Raw genomic sequence first — 20,441 nt, 5'->3', positions numbered from 1 at the left:
CAGCCTTGCAGCCCTGCAGCCATGCAGCAGCCGTGTGGCCATGCTACCTGTTGCCCAGAGCACTGGGCGGAGCTCTTTATATAGAGAGTCAATAACAACATATTGCCCATACGTGGGTGGTGAGTAACCTGACCAGGACCAGGTGAGAATCCTGGCCATAGGAACCTGCACTTTCTCCACACCCAGTCTTACTTCACCTACAGTATTTTTTCTGTAACCGACCTGAGTCTAATCAAGGCCCATCCCTCCCCTATCCCACTTACATATGATATTCATTTCAGTCTATTATAATTGTATATCATCTACAACTAAATGGTGAGCTCCTCAAAGGCTGATGAAGCATCTCATTTGTTTCTGTATTCCCAGAAACTAACGTGGGGCCTGGCACATGCTCAAGGCTTGAAGAATGAACAGGCACAGATAAGCACCACATGTTGAAGCTTAAAAAAATGCTGAGAAACAGTAAACTGACTCATGGAAAGTCTTCAGGGGAAAGTAAATTTGGAATTGGGTCTTGACAGACTAGTACAAGTTTGCCAAATGGAAAAGAGAAGGTAATTCTGGGTAAAGACAACAGAATGTCCTAGCCTCCAAGACAGGACTCTTAGGTCTAAAGAGACAATACTTCCAATTCTGAATGCCACAGGGCAGAAAGGCAGCATGAACTGCCCTCTGCAGAACCATGGCCTTATTCAATTACTTTTATTCCAAAGAGAAAACCAGATTCTTAAACTGGGTAGACTTCCTGCCTCTAAGGAAAAGGGCCTAAACTTCCTGAGCAATGAGGTGACATGCTTCTAAGGTTGAACTGCCTAAATTTGGAGACTATGGGTTTCCAAGGCATATCTGTAAGGAAGGACAAGGTATTCATTCAAACAAGAAAAGTTCAATTAAATAAACCAATTTTCTTTAATGCTGTTCCTACATGAAGCAAAAAGTTTCCCCAGGCTCCCAAAATGCTAACCCTGGATTTAGGTAAATAAGCGCCACGCATAATGAGGCCCCCTGGTCCCTGCCGTCTGCAGGCCGCCTGCCCCAGGCTGTCTCCCAGGGTATCTCTAGGGAGTGAGCCCCAGGCCCTGCAAAGGCTGCTCTCTGGAGAGCATCTCCTCCGGCTTTGAAGACTTCCACGCGGAGGGGCTGCAAGGATGCCTGCAGCTCCCAAACCTCCCCTTGCTCCTGCTGGGGTGTGTGTATCTGCGGTGTGCTTGGCCTCGGCCCGCCCTCGGCCCTCCGGACCACCCAGCTCTTCCCCTGCCCCTGCTCCTGCACACTGTGGCCAAGGGGGCCTGACATTTCCACCTTCACTCCTCGGCTGTCTCCATCCCAGCTCTCCTGTTGTGCCTCCGCAGTAGGCAGACACGTAAGTGTTCTTTAGAAAAGGCAATGACATAGGGCTTATTGCCCATGGGCTCACTTTAATTTATTGAAGTAGAATGGGACTTATCACAGCTGAAGGAGGGCTTCCTAAGATTGTGTCTGCTCTTCCTTCCTTTGATATCCTTGAAAGAATTAGAGGCTCCCAAGGGTGGAGGATGCTAACCGGCTCATTGCAGCCATTCTTCTACCTCAAGACAGAGTTCAGCCAGATCAGATGACACTCTGGCCCAGAATTTCTTAATAGGAACCCTGTTGGTATTCGGAATAGGACACTCCTTTCTTGGGCAGGCCCATCATATGTGCTGTGGACATTTAGCATCATTAGTTGCTAGCAGCACCCGTGTCCATCATGACACCAATCAAAGCTCTGACATACATTTCTGATTTCACAGTAGAGCAGCCAGACCACCCCATGGCTGTACCACTGCTAGTTTATGCCCAGAGGCCTCCCAGAAGATAAATCAATGCCTGTAGCCACATACTTTAGTGTGCAATGCCTTTCCCTATTGGGAAATATTTTCTTTCACAGCTTCACTCTTTTAGCATTCTTAGCATAAATGACTAACATCCGGCCACCAACTTCTTACAACTAAATTTTTATAAACTTGAAGGAGGTCTCCATGGCTACTAACCTTCATCACTCATGTGATTACTTTATGGAAAAGGTCTTTTTTTCTGAATATGCATACGCAAATCAGAATACAATTTAAACATCCTACAGGAGCTTACTGCCTAAAAAGACAAAAATGTGGAATATTACATAAATTGGATTGGGTCCCCTCATTCAACAAAATGATGTACCTTTACTATAACTGTTGTTTATATTTAGGGCTTGCTTTTGCTTTAGATGAAGACACTTCAATTTGCTGCATCCTCCCTAGTATAATTGTTTACCTCTGCAAAGTAGGCGTATGCCTACTCACAAAGTTATATTGGCTGTGAATTTGCCTTTTAGTTAAGGAAGGTGAAGATGTAGCAGTTTACAATATACATGAGTCAGTGCTGTGAACTGTCAGCAGACTTCCATCATTCAGCAGCAGTAGGGAGACGATGGTCTCGGTTAAGCTTCCAGTTTTTCCTTCTCGAAAACAAGATGAACCTTTCTTTGTTTTGTGTCCACTTCCTCAAACATGTGCAAGGGGATGATTCAGTCTTGAAAAAGAATTCTCCCGTCAATCCCTCAACAAACTGTTTTCAAGCATGAAATTCATGCATAGTCCTGAGCTAGTGAAATACAAAGACATAAAGGTACAGTCAGAGTGGGTGAGAGGAGAAAGCGGCACTGACGTGTAGACAACAATCCCAATAAACATGAGAACAGAGGAGCGCAGCATCGTTGATGGGATACTGAACACTTGCATTATTTGTCCTTGAAAACTGGAGATTTAAATAAGAGAAAGGAGGAAGGGCATTCCAGGTTCAAGAATGAAGATAGGGTGAAGTGGGAATGTACGTGGTTATGCTGTGGGAAAAATACTTATATGATTCTGGGATGCATATCAAATTGTAATAGGTGGCCAAAGAGTAAAAATACTTTAAGTAAAGTAAGCCTGGGGATTAACTTAAATCCACTGGGAAGTGTATCCTCCAGGTTTATAGCTGAGAACTAAGTTCAGTCAATTTTAGAATTGTGCTTAAACTGCTCCCCTGAAATTATTTCCCTTCTATTCTTCTACATTTCAGATAAAGTGGCCACTCAATGAAGAAAGAGAACCGTACTCTCGTAACAGAGCTTGTTTTCCAGGGTTTCTCCAGCTTTCATGAGCACCAGCTCACCCTTTTTGTGGTGTTCCTTGCATTGTACATCTTGACCCTAGCAGGCAATGGCATCATCGTGACCATTATCCGAGTTGACCGTCACCTCCACACCCCCATGTACTTCTTCCTGAGCATGCTGTCCACTTCAGAGACTGTTTACACACTGGTCATTCTCCCAAGGATGCTGTCCAGCCTCGTAAATATGAGCCAGTCCATCTCATTGGCAGGTTGTGCTACACAGATGTTCTTTTTTGTAACCTTTGGCATCACTAATTGCTTCCTGCTCACAGCAATGGGATATGATCGCTACATAGCCATCTGCAATCCCCTGAGATACACAATTATTATGAACAAGAGGGTGCGTGTGCAGCTGGTATGGGGGGCCTGCAGCATTGGTCTGATTGTAGCCATGACACAAGTGACAGCTGTATTCAGGTTACCTTTTTGTGCTACAAAGGTGGCCCACTTCTTCTGTGACATCAGACCTGTGATGAAGCTCTCCTGCATCGACACCACTGTTAATGAAATTCTGACTTTGATCATCAGTGTTTTGGTGCTTGTGGTGCCCATGGGCCTGATTTTCATCTCTTATGTCCTCATCATCTCCACCATCCTCAGGATCACCTCGGCTGAGGGCCGGAAGAAGGCCTTTGCCACCTGCGCCTCCCACCTCACGGTGGTCATCGTCCACTACGGCTGCGCCTCCATTGCCTACCTCAAGCCCAAGTCAGAGAACTCCCGGGATCAGGACCAGCTGATCTCGGTGACCTACACCGTCATCACCCCCCTGCTGAACCCTGTGGTGTACACCCTGAGGAACAAGGAGGTCAGGGATGCCCTGTGCAGGGCCACGGGCAGGAAGCTTTCCTGACAACAGGGGGGTGTTCTCCTGGGGCATTTACATCCACTATTGACAGAAATGTGAGGAGTAGAGCCACCTACCCCTGGATCCCAGAGACCTATCCCACGAGGAGGGGGCAGACAGGAAGAACAGCAGCTTCCAAATCAGAGTCTAAAAGCTTTAAATAAAGCCCCTGAATGAAGCACTGGCCCTGTTTTTGCGGGTCAAAGACCGACAAGGACAGGATTTGCCTGAAGAAGAGGTAAGGTAATAGTGTGGGCTGAGGATTCTTCATTCACCTCTGGCTTCCTAGCAGCTCTCCACCTAACAAAGGCAACAGAAAGAAAAATGAGATTCCAGGGCATACATTTTTCCCTCTAATTCCTTCCTTCCTGCTTAAGAGCAAGAGGGGTTCTCAAACTGGAGTCCCTGTTGGAATCTTTATAAAGGACGTAACAAGTGATGTATGACTGTGTGGACAAGGAGAACGGCCTCGAGGTGGGATAGCCTAGGGGATATAGATTTCCTACCCTACCTGCCTCAATTCATCCTAGTTTCCAGCAAAACTGCTCATTAAAGACAGTGACCACAGACAGTTTAATCAGAGATCCTGACAATTCCAGATTTTGTCAGTCATGATGGCAGCCCTTTGAGGGCACATGCCAAGATCCTTCTGGGTCAGTTCAGCTGCTGTTAATTCAGAAAGCATGTAATGGGTAACAGCGATGAACTGGGCTGTGTGTTGGGTCCTGGGGAAATAAAGATTAAAAAACAAACAAACCCTTATTTCCTGACTTCAAGCAGCTCAAAATCTAGTGGCAAAGCCAAACATTTAGAAGTATGGTTTCCATTCTTTCTAAGTGGCATATATACAAAAGACCACAGGAGACTGGGAGGGGTGGGGGGAGGGGAGGAAGAGGAAGAGAAATCTGCTGGAGATACCGGGGAGTCTCCGAGGGGTGATCTGTAATCTGGATTGGTTTTGAAAACACTTACAGGAGATTGTCGAATGGACAAGTTGTTAGAAGAAAAGAATTCCAAAGAGAAGAGAATATATTCACAGGTATGAAAGCAAGAGGAATGGTTAGGAAATTAAAAACGATTCAGCACACTGACTCCAAGGTCCAAGGGCAGGAAATGGGGATAAAGCCAGAAGGGCAGGCAGGGTTGACTGTGAATGCCTTGTAAATGAACTTAAAAAATTTTGGCTTTGACTTTTAAACAGTGAGAATTACCCAAGATTCAGAAAAAGCAGGATTCAGTTTATGAGGTGTCTGTGTGAACTGCAGGTACCCTTAGAACCTGAGTAAGACAATGAAAGAGAGAGTGTGGAACACAGGAGGGCCAAGGAGTAGCACCTAGATGTAGAGTTCAAGGTTCAAATGAGTGCTCAGGGAGGGAGAGCGAGGACTTGCTGTTAAGTCAATGACTAGGCTAAACTCATCTGAATGGTCTACAGCATCACCCAAAATTCAGGAAAAGTATGATTCTGTTTATGAGGCGCCTGTGTGAATTCTTGGCATCCTTTTCATCCTTACTTTCTCCATCGAGACTAAGAAGTTGTATGGATCTATAGACCCTTGGGGCCCCAGGGCCCCAGGACAGACCTGTCATTAAATTAAAGGGTGGGCCCATTACTTGGAAAAGCCTTCCAAAGAAGATGCAGAGACCCAAATAGAACACATTCTGCTCTCCAGACATAACAGAACTACCTACCAGTCCTCCTCTCAGGGTTAATAGAAGCAATGGCAAAAAAAAAAAATCAAACTACATCTAAACTTCTGTAAGAACATAAAATGGCTAAAAGTAATTAAGACAAGTTGTTTCTGCCAAAGAAAAAATTGAATTGTTAAAAGCAAAGTAATACAGGCAAAGGGTTTGACAGTCATTCAATAAACATCCATGGAGTCTACACTACACGCCAGATATTGTGTTCAACATGGAAAGTATCAAAATCAATCTGCATGTTCCCTAAACAAAGAAGTTCCCAGGCTTGCAGGAGAGAGGGGCTTATGCAAACTCACCATAATGCAATGTGACAGAGAAATGGACAAAGCGTATTTAATATTTAGACAAAGATGTAAGCCTTGGGGTATCTTTTTTTGTGATCTGCATAAAGCTGAATCTCATCGCTAAGAAAGGGCTCTGCATGCTGAAATTCAACGATATAAATGTGTGTTACCTGAGCAATAAAGTTTGTGTAGTCTATGTGTGGGGCCACCTCCTAGGGCTGAGGGCTGTGTGGCTCCTGACAGACATCACGTAGAATACCTTACCACTGCTTGACTTCTAGAACACTTATCACTCAGGTTTTTCAGAAACCTTCTTTAAACAGAACAGCTTCACAGACATGATGGAATTAGATGTTTTCAATAGCCCTTCTCATCCCATGAAGGGGCTGGCCACAGAATTTGTTCTGACCCGAGCAGTCACAGCATCTCACAGAATATTTAACTGGATTAAACCACCCAACAGGAATCCTTCCCATTCCCCAGGATTATTTTGTTTACTAGTCATGCTCAGTATCACTTTACGGCAAACACCTCTCTCATAATGTGGTCCTTTGCCACAAGACATTTTCTCAACCACTATCTCCCTAGACCCTTAGAACAGCCCTGGGAGGAAGGCATGGATAAAGCTTTCTATCATACAACAAGGCTAAGATAGAAAAAGGGAAAGCAGAACTTGAATTTACACTAGTTGGCTGGTATTTTCTGTTTACCAAGATACATCACCACCCAAGGGCAACTTAGTAGGGATAGTGATGTACTTAGCTTGAGAAATCAAGCTAAGGAAAATTCAAATTCCCCAGGACCTCAAACTTCCCAAATAAAATAAAACGCCATCCCTGAATCTTTTCCAAGAGAGAAGAATCTGTACCTTTTATAAAAGGGCCACCTGGGACCCTCACTCTAGCCAGTGGACACATCAGAGGAAAAACACCTCCAGCAGCAGTTCAAGCTATAGTCTTATTCATGTAGAACCAGATAAGATTTTACGTAATATGACTATCTTCTCCAATATTAAAGCAAATCAGGAAAAAAGCTTTTAGAGTTCCTAAAGCTAACTTAGCCCTTACTTAAAGGAATTACATCCAGTGCTAAGTGACAGGAGTAGTGGTGAGTCATGCTAAATTTATTGCCTCTAGACAGAAATACATACATACAGTTATATATGTATATATACATAAAAGATATTTGGCAGACTGTTAAGTGCTAAATGAGAACTTTAAACAGGTAATGGGAACAAAGAGGTGAGAAAGATTCAGCTCTAACTAAAGGTTTTAAATTATAGATAGGGAAATCAAATTCAGATCTTGGCCAGTCCCCCAGTTCCCTTCTCCCCAACCACATGTCACACCCTAATGGCAGCTAAGAGTGACACCGTGTAGAAGAGAGACTTCAGGTGTCTGCTGTGGTCCACAGCTCTCTTGCGTGGAAGAAAACTTCCAGAAGTCTAAACTGTAAATTTGGTAAGAAACTCAATTCCACCTCTAAAGAAAAATAAGTATTCTTCATTCTCAACCTTGCTGCGCAAATCCTATTTATTTAGCCAAATCTACTTCCCTTAAAGGAAATTTTTCTTTTTGAGAATTCTGGGATCTCACAGTGGACTTTGGTTTGGAGTTCATCTCCACCAGTGCCACACTGCAGCAACGTGAGGAGTAGGAAGACATTAAGTCAGGACACTGGATTCAAGCCCTGGTTCTCTATCTTATTTGTTCTGCATTTGTGGTTGACTCACTAAAATTTTCTGACTCTCAACTTCACAGGGTCTTGTGGGTGAATCATTAATCACCATCCCAGCTCAGGGAAGTGAGGAGAAAGGAAAGGTCTTTAGGATGAAAGTAAAATATGAGATGAAATGGAGAGGCAGGAGAGAATATTTAAATACTTTTCTGACTCATTTCTCTATCCTTTCACTTGATTTATAATCTTTCGATTTTGTATGCAGACTCTACACTTTCTCTTACTGGGCAATTTTAGCTAAATTTCTTATTTCCTTTTTCCCCCCATCTGCTTTCTTTTTATCTTTGGATCCCTTTCACCCATTTTTCCCAACCCCCTAATCCCCAGCTCTGGCAACCACCAAAATGTCCTCTGTATCTCTGAGCCCTTTATTGTTAAGATTCCACATATAAGACAATCGTACGGTAACTGTCTTTGACTTATTTCACTTAGATCTATATTGCCACAAATGGCAAGATTTCATCTTTTTTTATGTTTGAATAATATTCTATTATACAAATATGTATAAGTAGATTAGATATAGACAGACAGATAGATAGATAGATAGATAGATAGATAGATAGATAGATAGATAGATAGATAGATAATAGACAAACACCACAATTTCTTTAACCATTCATCCATCAATGGACACAGGTTGTTTCTACCTTGGCTATTGTAAATAATGCTACAGTGAACATGGGGTGCATATATCTTTTTGTTGAATTAGCACTTTTACTTTCTTGGATAAATATCCAGCAGTAAAATTGCTGGACTAAATGGTAGGTCTATTTTTAATTTTTGAGGAGCTTCCATACTGGTGTCCACTTTAGTTACATTTTACATTCCCAGCAACAGTGCACAAGGGTTCCCTTTACATCCTCTCACCAATGTTATTTCTTGTCTTTTTGACAACAACCACTTTAACAGGTACGAGATGGCATCTATTGTGGTTTTGATTTGCATTTTCCTGATGATTAATTACGACGAGCATCTTTCATGAACCTGCTGGCCATCTGTATATTTTCTGTGGAAAAATGTTTATTGAGAACTTCTGCCCATTTTTAATGAGTTTTTTTAATTGGGTTGAGTTCTTTATATATTTTGATTATTAGTCCCTTATTAGATACAGTTTACAAGTATTTTTCCCATTCAGTAGACTGTCTTTTCATTTTGTTGATAGTTTCCTTTGCTGTACACAAGCTTTTTAGTATAATATAGTCCCATTTATTTATTTTTGTTTTAGTTGATTTTACTTTTGGTGTCAGATTTAAAAAATTACTGCCAGGACCTAAACCAGAGAACTTAACAATTGTTTCCTTCTAAGAGCTTTATGGTTTCAGGTCTTAAGTTACTTTGAGTTAATTTTTGTGTAAAGTATAAAATAGTGGTCAACTTTAATTATTTTGCATGCAGCTGTCCAGTTTTGCCAACACCAATTATTGAAGAGACCACCCTTTCCACGTTGTATAACCTTGGCCCCTTTGTAGTAAATTAACTGACCATACAATTGTGAGTTTATTTTTGGGCTCTATATTCTGTTCTCTTGATCTATATATCTGTTTTTATGCCAATACCATACTAACTTATAAATAGAGTTTGAAATCAGGGTGCATGATGCCTTTTATTTTGTTTTAGTTTTGGCTATTTCTGTTTTTTGTGGTTCCATACAAATTTTAGGATTATTTATTCTATTTATTTGAAAAATGCCATTGAAATTTTGATAGGTATTGCATTTGATTCTGTAATTGCTTTGGGCAGTATGGACATTTAAACAATACTGCTGCATCCAATCCATGAACATAGCATGTCTTTCCATTTATTTTTGTCTCTTCAATTGCTTTAATTAATGTCTTGTATTTTCCCATATACAGGTTTTTCACCTCCTTTGTTAAATTTATTCCTAGGTATTCTATTCTTTCCAATGCAATTGTAAATGGGACTATTTTCTTAACTTACCTTTGGTGATAGCTCTTTATTAGTGTAAAAAAATGCAACAGATTTTTGCATATTGATTTTGTATCCTAACACCTTACTGAATTCATTTCTTAGTTCTAATAGTTTTTTGGTGGAGTCTTCAGGACTTGCTACGTGTACTATCATGTCATCTGCAAATAGTGGCAGCTTTACTTCTTTTCCAGTTGGAATGCCTTTATTTCTTTTTCTGGACTAATAGCTCGGCTAGAACTGCTAATATTATGTTGAACAGAAGTGTTAAGTGGGCATCCTCGCCTTGTTCCTGATCTTATCAGAAAGTCTTTCAGCTTTTCACTACTGAGTAAGATGCAGCTGTGGTCTTGTAATATATGGCCTTTATTATAGAAACATTTCCTCTATACCTGCTTTGTTAAGAGTTTTTATCATAAATGGATGAATTTTGTCAAATGCTTTTTCTGCATCTCCTGAGGTGACCATTTTTATCTTACATTTTGTTAAAAGGGTGTATCAAATTGATTTGTGGGTATTGAATCCTCCTCACATATTAAAATAAATTCCAGTTGACCATAGTTATTATCCTTTTGATGTATTCTTGAGTTTTTTTGTTGATATTTTGTTGAGGATTTTTGCATTTATGTTCACTAGAGATGTTGGCCTGTAATTCTTTCTTCTTGTGGTATCCTTGTCTGGTTTTGGTCTAATGGTAATCCTGGCCTCATAAAATGAGTTTGGACGAATTCCCTCCCATTCTATTTTTTGGGAGAGTTTGAGAAAGATGAGTATTAATTCTTCTCTGACTGTTTAGTAGAATCCATCAGTGTAGCCACCTGGTCCTAAGCCATCAGTTTGTTGGGAGGTTTCTGATACTGATTCAATCTCCTTATTAGTAGTCAGTCTGTTCAGACTTTCTATTTCATCATGATTCAGTTTTGGTAGGTTGTATGTTTCTAGAAATGCATCCATTTCTTTTAGGTTGTCCAATTTGTTGCCATATAATAGTTCACAGTAGTCTTTTATGATTCTTTGGATTTCTGTGGCATCAGTTGTAACATCTTTCATTTAAGAATTTGAGTCTCTTTTTTTCTTATAAGTCTAGCTAAAGGTTTGTTAATTTTCTTTATCTTTCCAAAGACAAGCTCTAAGTTTTATTGATCTTTATTGTCTTTTTGGTCTCTTTTTCATTTATTTCTGCTCTAATGTTTGTTATTTCCTTCCTTCCACTAATTTTGAGCTTCACTTGTTCTTTTTTCCTAGTCCATTGAGGTGCAAAGTTAGGTAGTGTATTTGAGACTTTTCTTTTTCCTGAGTTAAGCATTTATCACTATGAACCTCTCTCTTAGAACTGCTTTTGCTTCATCCTACAAGTTTTGGTATGTTGTATTTCCATTTGGGTTTGTTTCAAGGTATTTGATTTCTCTTTTGATTTCTCTTTGATTCATTTGTTTCACTTGTTGCTCACCATGTTGCTTAATTTCTGCCTACTTGTGAATTTTCCAGTTTTTATTGTATAATTAATTTCTAGTTTCATACCACTGTGGTCAGAAAAGTGCTTCATATGATTTCGGTCCTCTTAAATTCAATAAGACTTGTTTTGTAGCCTATATTCTAATCTGGAAAATGTTCCATATGTTCTTGACAAGAATATATGTTCTACTGCTTTTGGAAGTAAGGTTAATTCCTATATATCTCTGTTAAGTTCATCTGGTCTAATGTGGTATTTAAGGCCCCTGTTTCTTTATTGATTTTTTTGCCTGGAAGATCTATCCATTTGATATAAGTAGGGTATTAAATCCCCTATTATTATTCTACAGCTGTCTCTTTCTCTTTTGAGGTCTGTTAATATTTGCTTTATACAGTTAGGCACTCCTATGTTGGATCTATAAATATTTACAAATGTTATATCCTCTTGTTGAATTGAGTCCTTTATCATTATGTAATGTTCACCTTTATCTCTTATTACAGCCTCTGTTTTAAAGTCAATTTAATCTTATATATCTACTCCAGCTTTCAACAATTCAATGGCAAAAGGATAATCTTTTCAAAAAATAGTGCTGGAACAAGTGGATATACCAAAAACAACAAAAACAATAAAACGTGTAGATGCAAATGTTACACCTTACACAAAAATTAACTCAAAATGGATCAGAAACTTTAAATGTAAAATGCAAAACTATAAAATTTTTGCAATAAAATATAGGAAAAATAGATACACCCCCAAAATGATGACCCATGAAAATATGTGCTAAATTGGACTTTATTAAAATTAAAAACTTCTTGTGAAAGACACTGTTAAGAGATGATAAAACAAGTCACAGACAGGGAGAAAATATTTCCAGAACATAAATCTGACAAAGGACTTGTATCCAAAATACATAAAGAACCCTTAAAACTCAACATTAAGAAAACAAATAATCCAATTAAAAAATGGGCAAAAGAGCTGACAGCTCATGAAAGAAAATCTACAGATGGCAAATAAGCATATTAAAAGATGCTTGACATGATTTTCATTAGGGAAATGCAAATTAAAACAGCAAGGAGATACCATTACAAACCTATTAGAATGGGTAAAATCCAAAACACTGACAACAATTTCTGGTGAGGATGCAGTACAGCAGGAACTCTCACTCATTGAGGGTTGAATTGCAGAACAATATACCCACTCTGGAAAGAAGTTTGGCAATTCCATACAAAGGTAAATGTATTCTACCTCTGATCTGGCAACCATACTGATAGGTATTTACCCAAATGAATTAAAACTTACATCCATACAAAAACTGCACACAAAGTTTAAGGCAGCTTTCTTTATAATTGCCAAAACCTGGAAACAATCAAGATTTCCTTTAATAGGTGAATGGATAAATAGTTATACATCCATACAATGGAGTACTATTCAGTGATAAAAGTTAATGACCTACCAAACCATTTAAAGACACGGATATATCTTAAATGTATATTGCTAAATGAAAATACCCAGTCTGACCTGGCTATTTACTAACTGTATGGCTCCATTTATATGACACTTTGGAAAAGGCAAAACTGTAGAAAACAAGCAGGTCAGTGGTTGTCAGGGATTTGAGAATGAGGGAAGGTTGAATAGAGGGAGCACAGGGAATTATTTTGGGGCAGTGAAACTATTCTGCATAGTACCATAACGGTGGATACATGACATCATACATTTGTCAAAACCCACAAAAACTTAATGTATGAAAATGAATGAAAAATCATTTATGAGATTGAAATCCCAGAATGGAAAGCAGGCTGAGGCAAAAGAATCTAACTGTACTGCAAAAGCCCCTAAATATGAAGGGATAATAAAGGCATTTGTCCTGTGGACTTCCTCCCCAAATCTATATAACCCCTGGTAATTTTTTTTCTCTTAAGTCTACTTTATCTGATACTAATACAGCCATTCTTACTTCTTTTTGATTGATGTTTGTATTATTTTCCATCCTTTTATTTTCTACTGGTTAGTATGATAATATTTAGTTTTTTCTAGACAGCATATAGTTGGGTGATGTTATTAAATCCATTCTGCCAATCTGTTCTAACAAGGTATATTTGGACCACTTATATTTAATGTAATTACTGATATGTTAGGGTTTAAGTCCACTATTGTATGTTTTCTATCTTATATGCTTTTTTTTATATCTTCCTGTGAGTTACTTAAACCTATTTTAGAATTCCATTTTGATTTTTCTATAGAATTTTGAGTAGATTTCTTTGAATAGATTTTTTAGTGGTTGCTCATTGGGGTAAATAACAAGAAATGGGTTTCTAGGTCATACAGTAAGTGTATGTTTAACCTTATAAGAAATTCTCTGTTTTCCAGAGTGGCTATACCAATTTTCATTCCCAATATGAGAATTCCAGTTGCTTTCCATCCTTGTAAGCTATTGGAATTATTTTTATTTTAGTCATCCTGATAGGTCTGAAGTTGCATCTTAGTGGTTTTATTTTATATTTCTCTAATGGCTAATAATGTTGAAAAGATTGTTCACGTGTTTGTCATCCTTTGTCTTTTTTGGTGAAGTGTCCAAATATTCTGACATTTTTAATTGAATTGCTTGTCTTTCTACTCTTAAATTTTGAGAGTTCTTCATATATTCTGGATACAAATCTATTGCCAGGTATGTTACTGCAAATATTTTATACTAGTCTGTTGCTTATATTTTCATTTTCATTATACTTTCACAGAACAAATTTCTAAAATTATGATGAAGTTCAGTTTATCAATTTTGTCTTTAATCATTGTTTTTGGTATCCTGTCTGAAAACTTGTTGCCTAACTCCAGTTCAGGAAGATTTTCTCCTATTAGTTTCATAGTTTCAGGTTTTACATACAGATACAGGATACATTTGGATTAGTTTTATATAAGATGTGAGGTTTAGGTCAAGGCTCATTTTTTCACAGATAGATATCCAATTGTTCCAACATCCCTTGTTGGCATGATGACTGTTTCTCCACTGAATTGCTTCTGCACCTTTGTCAAAAATCAACTCCACATATTGTATAATATTGACTAGTTCCTCTCAGGAATATGACATGTTACTTTAAAGATCCACCCACCCACACACCCCTCTCCCCAACACACACCTTTTGTGCATTGCTTCATTCTGTCTTCATTTGGTTCAATTATTTCTAGGAACTTGAGCAACAAACAGGCCCTATGCTGACTTCCACTGTGTCTCTGCAGTCTTCTCATAGAGTGGAAGAACTTCCCCAACCTACATTGCTTATTATCTTAAAGCAGAGACAGATTTTCTTATGAAAGCAGTGCCCCTCATGGAACTGGCTTGTCCTGCAGACTGTCTTCCTGGTATCATACTAGGAAACAGAAAACACGCTCTTCCTCTCCAGCCTCTTTCTTCACCTCCTCTCCCTCACACAAACCCCTTCATAGAATTCTTTCACATACAGATATTTTATGTAATGGATTCTTGGGGGCCTGACCCTGCTATGTCTAAATCCAAATGGAAACACAACTTAGTCTCAAACTGAGACCCTCGTACTTTATTGAGAATACTTTTCCATGTTTTCAAAATGTCATCAATAATGAGATAACTGGGACCTGTACCAAAGTGATGAGAGCAGGAATATAGAGGAAATGTTATTACAAAGGATAAATCTGACTCTGGTACCAGATCCAACATAGAGCACAAGGGAGCAGGTGGGATGAAAGATCAGTCCTATCACTCGGTGGAAAACCCATGAGGTGATTCATAAAAATGTGAAATACGGGTAAGTTCAACTGTAAACACACGGTGAATTTGACAGGATTTTAAAGAAGAGACAAAAAGTGGAAATACTCAGAAGAAAGTAGGCTATGTAGGTGAGAGCCTTTGAGAATATGAAATGAGGAGCTATCAATATAAGGTGAAAAAGTTAAGCTGTGAGAATGAATGATTTCTGCAAGGGAAAGGTCATATAAGAGAAAAACCAAAGACTGAGGATTGAGCCTTGAAATTAACGAGCAACATTCCAGTGACTGACTGTAAAGACCAGGTGGCAAAAGGTGCCCATGTAAGCAGAAAAGGAGTAATTGAAAAGCGGCAAAGAGCTTTCCTCTGGTGCTGGCATTAAATTAATTTTGGTTTTAATGTAAGGGATTTTTTGTTTTGTTTGCTGTGAGGGTTGTTTTCACATGTTTGCTCTGCTAACTAATTCTCAGCAGCATCACTGTCTACCTACCTCACCTTCCTTTAGCCTCTTGAATAAAGAAGAAAGAGCTTTCTGGAATGTATATGGTCTGAGAAAGCCAGAGGACTGAAATTCTACACTAACACCAACAAAATCCTGTAATAATCATTTTCCAATTTTATACTTCCAAAAAAGAGATCACCCCTACTTTCAGCAGCTCTATTGCTACCAGATATTTTGATTATTTGCATCTACACACACTGTTCTTTTTAAAATAATCCCAACATATTCCTTATATACCCAGGAATTCCCACAGATTTACACAAAAGGTTTTCAAATCAGGGTTTTCAAAATAAGTATTTAGTTTTCCAAGTATAAAATCATATATGTCCTTTCTGGAAAAATTAAAGTAATATAAAAATACATAAGAATATATGAATGATTCAAAAATCAAATTAACTGGACATTATATATAGTAAGCACATTTTCTTCAGTCTTTCTTTCTACCTTAGAGATGTTTTATATAAAAAATCACATTTTCCTTTTCACTTAATATAGTAAAACCTTTTTTTATACTATTACAGACTCTTCATAAGCATGATCTATAAAGGCTTCAAAATCCTTTATCATTTAGAAGTCCAATATTTTCTTTAGTTACTAATTAGTTTTCAGCATTTGGACTGACATCTCATTTTTCTTTTATATGAAAAAACATGTATAGGAAATTGTGGTTTCTAATTTTTAAAATAATCCACTTCACTCATTCTCACATGAAACAGATTTAATATGCATACCAATTTTCATTAAATGCAAAAGGGTGATATTTCACTGGGTTCTGATATGTTCGAGTCCTCTCTGCATGTGAAATCCCCACAGTGCACAAAAATAGTCCCAGTGATTTTTTTCTGGGTAATGAATACAAACCTACAGTTAATCCTTCATCTTCAATAACCCCAAATCTCTTTTTTAATAACTCTATTTCCTTTCCCTTAAAAAAGATCATCCTAATTACTTTCAGTCATTTTCCGCCATAAAGTTTTGGTTATTTACAGGTATCCTACACAAGGATGAAAGAACACTTAGCTTTACTCTATTCAAAGTATTCAGATCAATGTGCCTGAAGTGTAAGATACTAAGGATTTTCTGATGTTTTCTCTTGGGTCTTGATTCTAACAAAATGTGCACATAGGAGCCGAGGTACGTGAAATCCTAGGCAGAGAGTTGGGAATGTGGGATAAAAATTTGTTGACCAATAGTGCATAAAATGTTTTCAACTTGTCAATTTTTAAAAACATGTGATCAGAGTATAAGATAGTTTCAAAACAGAGCTACAGTGTTTTCTCTGCAAACATCTCCCACTTCTCCTCCGGTACCTGTTAGAGCTCTACTTTAGCCTCCTTTACCCTGCTTTACTTTCAAAATTAGAGTGCAGGTCGGAAGTATGGCTCTTCTGCAGAATCGTCAGACTAGAAGAAGAGACATGGGAAGGTTTTAGTGCAAAGCCCTCCTTTTATAAATGTCACAACTGAGTTCAGAAAAATTTCAGGGACCTGTCCACTAACACGCAGCTAGCTAGTCCATGGCTGATCTGAAACCAGCGTATTTTCCAAAATACGATGCTGCATTGCAAAGATGGATAATTAAAAGTTCATTGAAAACATACTCCTCTTGGGAGGGTAAATCATTCAGTGGGAAAATCTGAGGTGACTTTAGGCTTTAATTAAAAACTTTTTTGAAACTACAAATGTAAAGGCAAGAATGAGAAAGAATAAGAGCTAGAATGTAAGTCTGACTCATGATTTATCTGCCCTGCCCCAGCCGTGGTGATGGGATGGAAGGAGGAGGATCCCCTCCTGTCTTGCCGTTTCCGTCACTGTGAATGAAGACGTTAGTGACCTTGTCCTGTCCAGCAGTCCTCTTGGGCTACATACTTGGGTTAGGGTTATGGCATTTTTGTCAGGCCATCAATAACTGTACATATTCTCTCTTACCCCAGGATAAAAGTTCCAAAATATTTTCAGGGTCAATAAGATCCCTTAAGTAATTCTTCCTAAAACAAATGAGCTCTTCCCCAAGGTGGCTTTTTCTCCATTATTATTTACATAAATAGCTGGAACTTTAAAATGGCAACTTTTCTTAACGAAGAAAAAAAGAGAAAAACAGAAAGAACAACATTAGGTTCTACTTTCGGGGGCACTCAACTACACAAGTCAATAAAGGTTTAAAAACAAGATACCTCCATCTCCCTCAGGGTGATTAACTACCAAACCAGGTCACCACTAAGTCTCTATGAAAGGAAACAAATATCTACAGAAAGGAGAAAAAAAGGGCGGAGGGGAGCAAAGAGAAAGTATTTGATTTACAGACAAAGAAGAGAAAAAGAACCAACATAACTGAAAACTAACCAGTGTTGAACATTTGACCGCCAGTTTTATTTTATCCTAACAAATAAAGAAGGAACTTTGTCTGAAGTTAGCTATTGAAGGAAGTGAAGCCCAAAGTTCATACGCAGTTAAGGGGCCGAGGGCTTCAAGCCGCTGCGCTCGCCGTTCCCCGTCCTCACTGCCGTACTTCCCTTGGACCGCTGCACAGCTTCCCGGCAGCTCTCCTTGCTTTCACTCTTGCCCCGCTCAGCCACTGCTCAGCCACTAGAGCCTCAGGAAAATGTACATCAAATTGTGTCACTTTCCCCTGCTCAAATCGTCTGGTGGCTTCCCTTTGGCCTTAGAATAAAAGGCAAATATGTTTCCTAAGTCGGCAAAGACCTACTGACCTGATGATCTTAATGTCTTATCCCCAACCTCACATTCTCACCTCACTGCCCTCCAGTCACACTACCTTCCATCTCTTCCAAGAAAACAAAGCCTAAATCCAGTTCAAAGTCTTTCAATTTGCTTTTTCCCCCCCAGCCTGCAATGTCCTTTCTCCTAGATCAGGGGATGGCAAGTCATGCCCTGCAGGCCAGGTTCAACAACCCCACCCCTGCCTGGTTTTGTAAATAAAGTTTTATTGGTACACAGCCATACCCATTCTTTTGTTTTACCTATAGCTGCTTTCACACTACAATGACAGAGTTGAATAGTTAAGACAGAGACAACCTGGGCTGCAAAGTCTAAAATATTTACTATCTTGTCTTTTTCAGAAAACAGTTTTGACCATCCCTGCCCTAGATGATGGTGTGGTTGGCTCTATCTCGTCGCTCAGAAGAGGTTTCCATCTTATATGTGACTTCCAAAGAGAAGCCTTCCCTGACCACCCAGTCTAAAGTAGCTTCTTGCCACAAATCTCCTTATCCTGTATTACTGTCCTTATGACACTTAGTTTACTTATTTATTCCTTTACTTTCTTGTTAGCTAACTCCCCTCTTTAGAATATGTGTTCCAGGAGAGTTGTGGCATTCTAAGTCTTATTTATAACACTTGCCAATGATTAACAGAATAATTTGATAAATAATCACAATAAATGGATACACAACAGAACCCCTGCTTTTCATTACTCTAAAATTCAGTGTTTTCCACTATCTTGTGGTATTTTCTAACAACAAAAGAATGCTCTGGCCATAGAAAAAGGCAATATATAATTAAGCAAATTTTGTTCAATTCTGAGGATCAATTTCAGATTTAGTGGAGATAGACATACCACCACCCTCAGGAAAACCATCAAGTCTATGAGATGCACAGAACACAATTGTAGAGGGCACTCCAACCTAATTGGCCATGCCGTATCCCAGATCTATCTGTTCCAGGCAAAAGCATCTGGAAGGTTTCCATGGCAAACAGAGTTTGTTCTGGGTGAGTCCTAGAAAACACTTCAAGTAAACAGTTTGTCTTTCGAGCTCAGCAACAGCCAACTATTTCTCCTTACTGCACAACCTCCTTCTTTTGACGCAAGCACTGTCCTCCAAGACACCCAGTTCCAAGCCCACAGGCCAGCAGCCACCCATGCTCCAGACAGTCTTCTTCTTAAAGTTTCCCCACCTGGAGGCCCAGTCTTTAAAGCCCGTCATCTGGTAATCAGAGTTGATGGCAATGCAGTGACCAGCTAAATAAAGAGCTGCTGGTAAATTAGCTCATGTGCTGCCCCTTCCTGAGAGAGCACCTGTCCCAGACAGCCAACAGCCGTCACTTAGACGGTCAGGCAGGAACAAGGTGTCTGAAATCCTTTGGTGAGCCAAGTTACCAACCTTACCTCCAGGTAAACATGTGACGGACTATCAGACAATTCTTGCTTGGTCAGAATGGCTGTAACTAACTGGGACATCTGGTCTGTAAAGTGAGGGTGTAGGATGAGGTGATCTCTACACCCCTTCGGTTAGAAGAACCTATGCTTCTAAGATGACCACCAGGGGCTTCAGGGCAGGGCAGAACGTATGGAGTATAGACACAGAGATCACGCTGATGGGAGTTAGTGTTGTGTGGTTTATGGAGAATTCCTTCATCTTTCGTAGGTGTAGCTGCCTCGGTATAACACAGGAATGCCAGCTCCCACCTCTTCCGTGGTTATGAGAACTACAATGTGCTAACTGCATACGGAGCACTGAGAGCTGTACCTCACTAATAAATGGGAACAACTTTCATTGTTTCTGTAATATGCTCTAGTCTCAATAAATGATAGTATGATGCTAAATGTTACACTGGCTATATTTTTATGAAACAGTTATCTTAGGAGGTGATATACATTAGCAATAAATTTCAGAGAACTGGAAGCATTGATAACATGAGCCAACAAGGATTAGGTCATCATCAGGATTCAGGGGGTTAACACAGCAACACAATGAATGAACTATAACATGTTTTTCACCTTAAATCAAGAAACCTGCCCTCAAAGGGAGATTATTAAGAACCACTGGTTGGGGGTGAGGTGGTGGTGGTGGTATAAGTTAGAAAAATATGAGTTGGCCTTTGTCCTCCAACTGATGGGCTGCACCTGATAATGTAAAACAAGCAGAACCTGTCTTATTAAGACTAAGATTTAGAAAGAAAGGTGCAAGTTATGCTTCTAAGATGTTGCAAGTTGTAAGTAGGCTTTATCATGGCAAATGTGGTTAGGGAGTGGCTATCTTACGCTAAGGAGACTTGGGACTTGGTAAAGCTCCTTATTGTATTTACCAAATTTCTTAGCACTGAAAACCTTTACTTTCTAAACTTATCCAATTTATT

The 20,441-nt window shown here is 39.1% G+C and overlaps 1 protein-coding gene and 1 pseudogene across 1 annotated transcript; one reads left to right on the top strand and one right to left on the bottom strand.

Annotated features, from left to right (window-relative positions):
- LOC108394515 (olfactory receptor 10J1-like) overlaps positions 1 to 20,441 on the bottom strand; it is a 269,001-nt pseudogene that overhangs the window by 116,971 nt on the left and 131,589 nt on the right.
- Positions 2,898 to 4,009, top strand: LOC108405037 (olfactory receptor 10J1). Its single transcript, XM_037023974.2, has one exon. It carries the CDS (start codon positions 3,080 to 3,082, stop codon positions 4,007 to 4,009), a length of 930 nt encoding a protein of 309 aa, XP_036879869.1. The 5' UTR covers positions 2,898 to 3,079.

The sequence above is a fragment of the Manis javanica genome, chromosome 14, assembly GCF_040802235.1.
Source record: "Manis javanica isolate MJ-LG chromosome 14, MJ_LKY, whole genome shotgun sequence".
NCBI classification, from domain to species: Eukaryota; Metazoa; Chordata; class Mammalia; order Pholidota; family Manidae; genus Manis; species Manis javanica.
The sequence above is the reverse complement of the archived record's forward strand: the minus strand, read 5'-3'. Positions and strand labels throughout refer to the sequence as shown.

What these genes read in the sequence shown, in the direction of transcription:
- LOC108405037 (XM_037023974.2), top strand. Translation starts at nt 3,080, where the DNA reads ATGAAGAAAGAGAACCGTACTCTCGTAACAGAGCTTGTTTTCCAGGGT.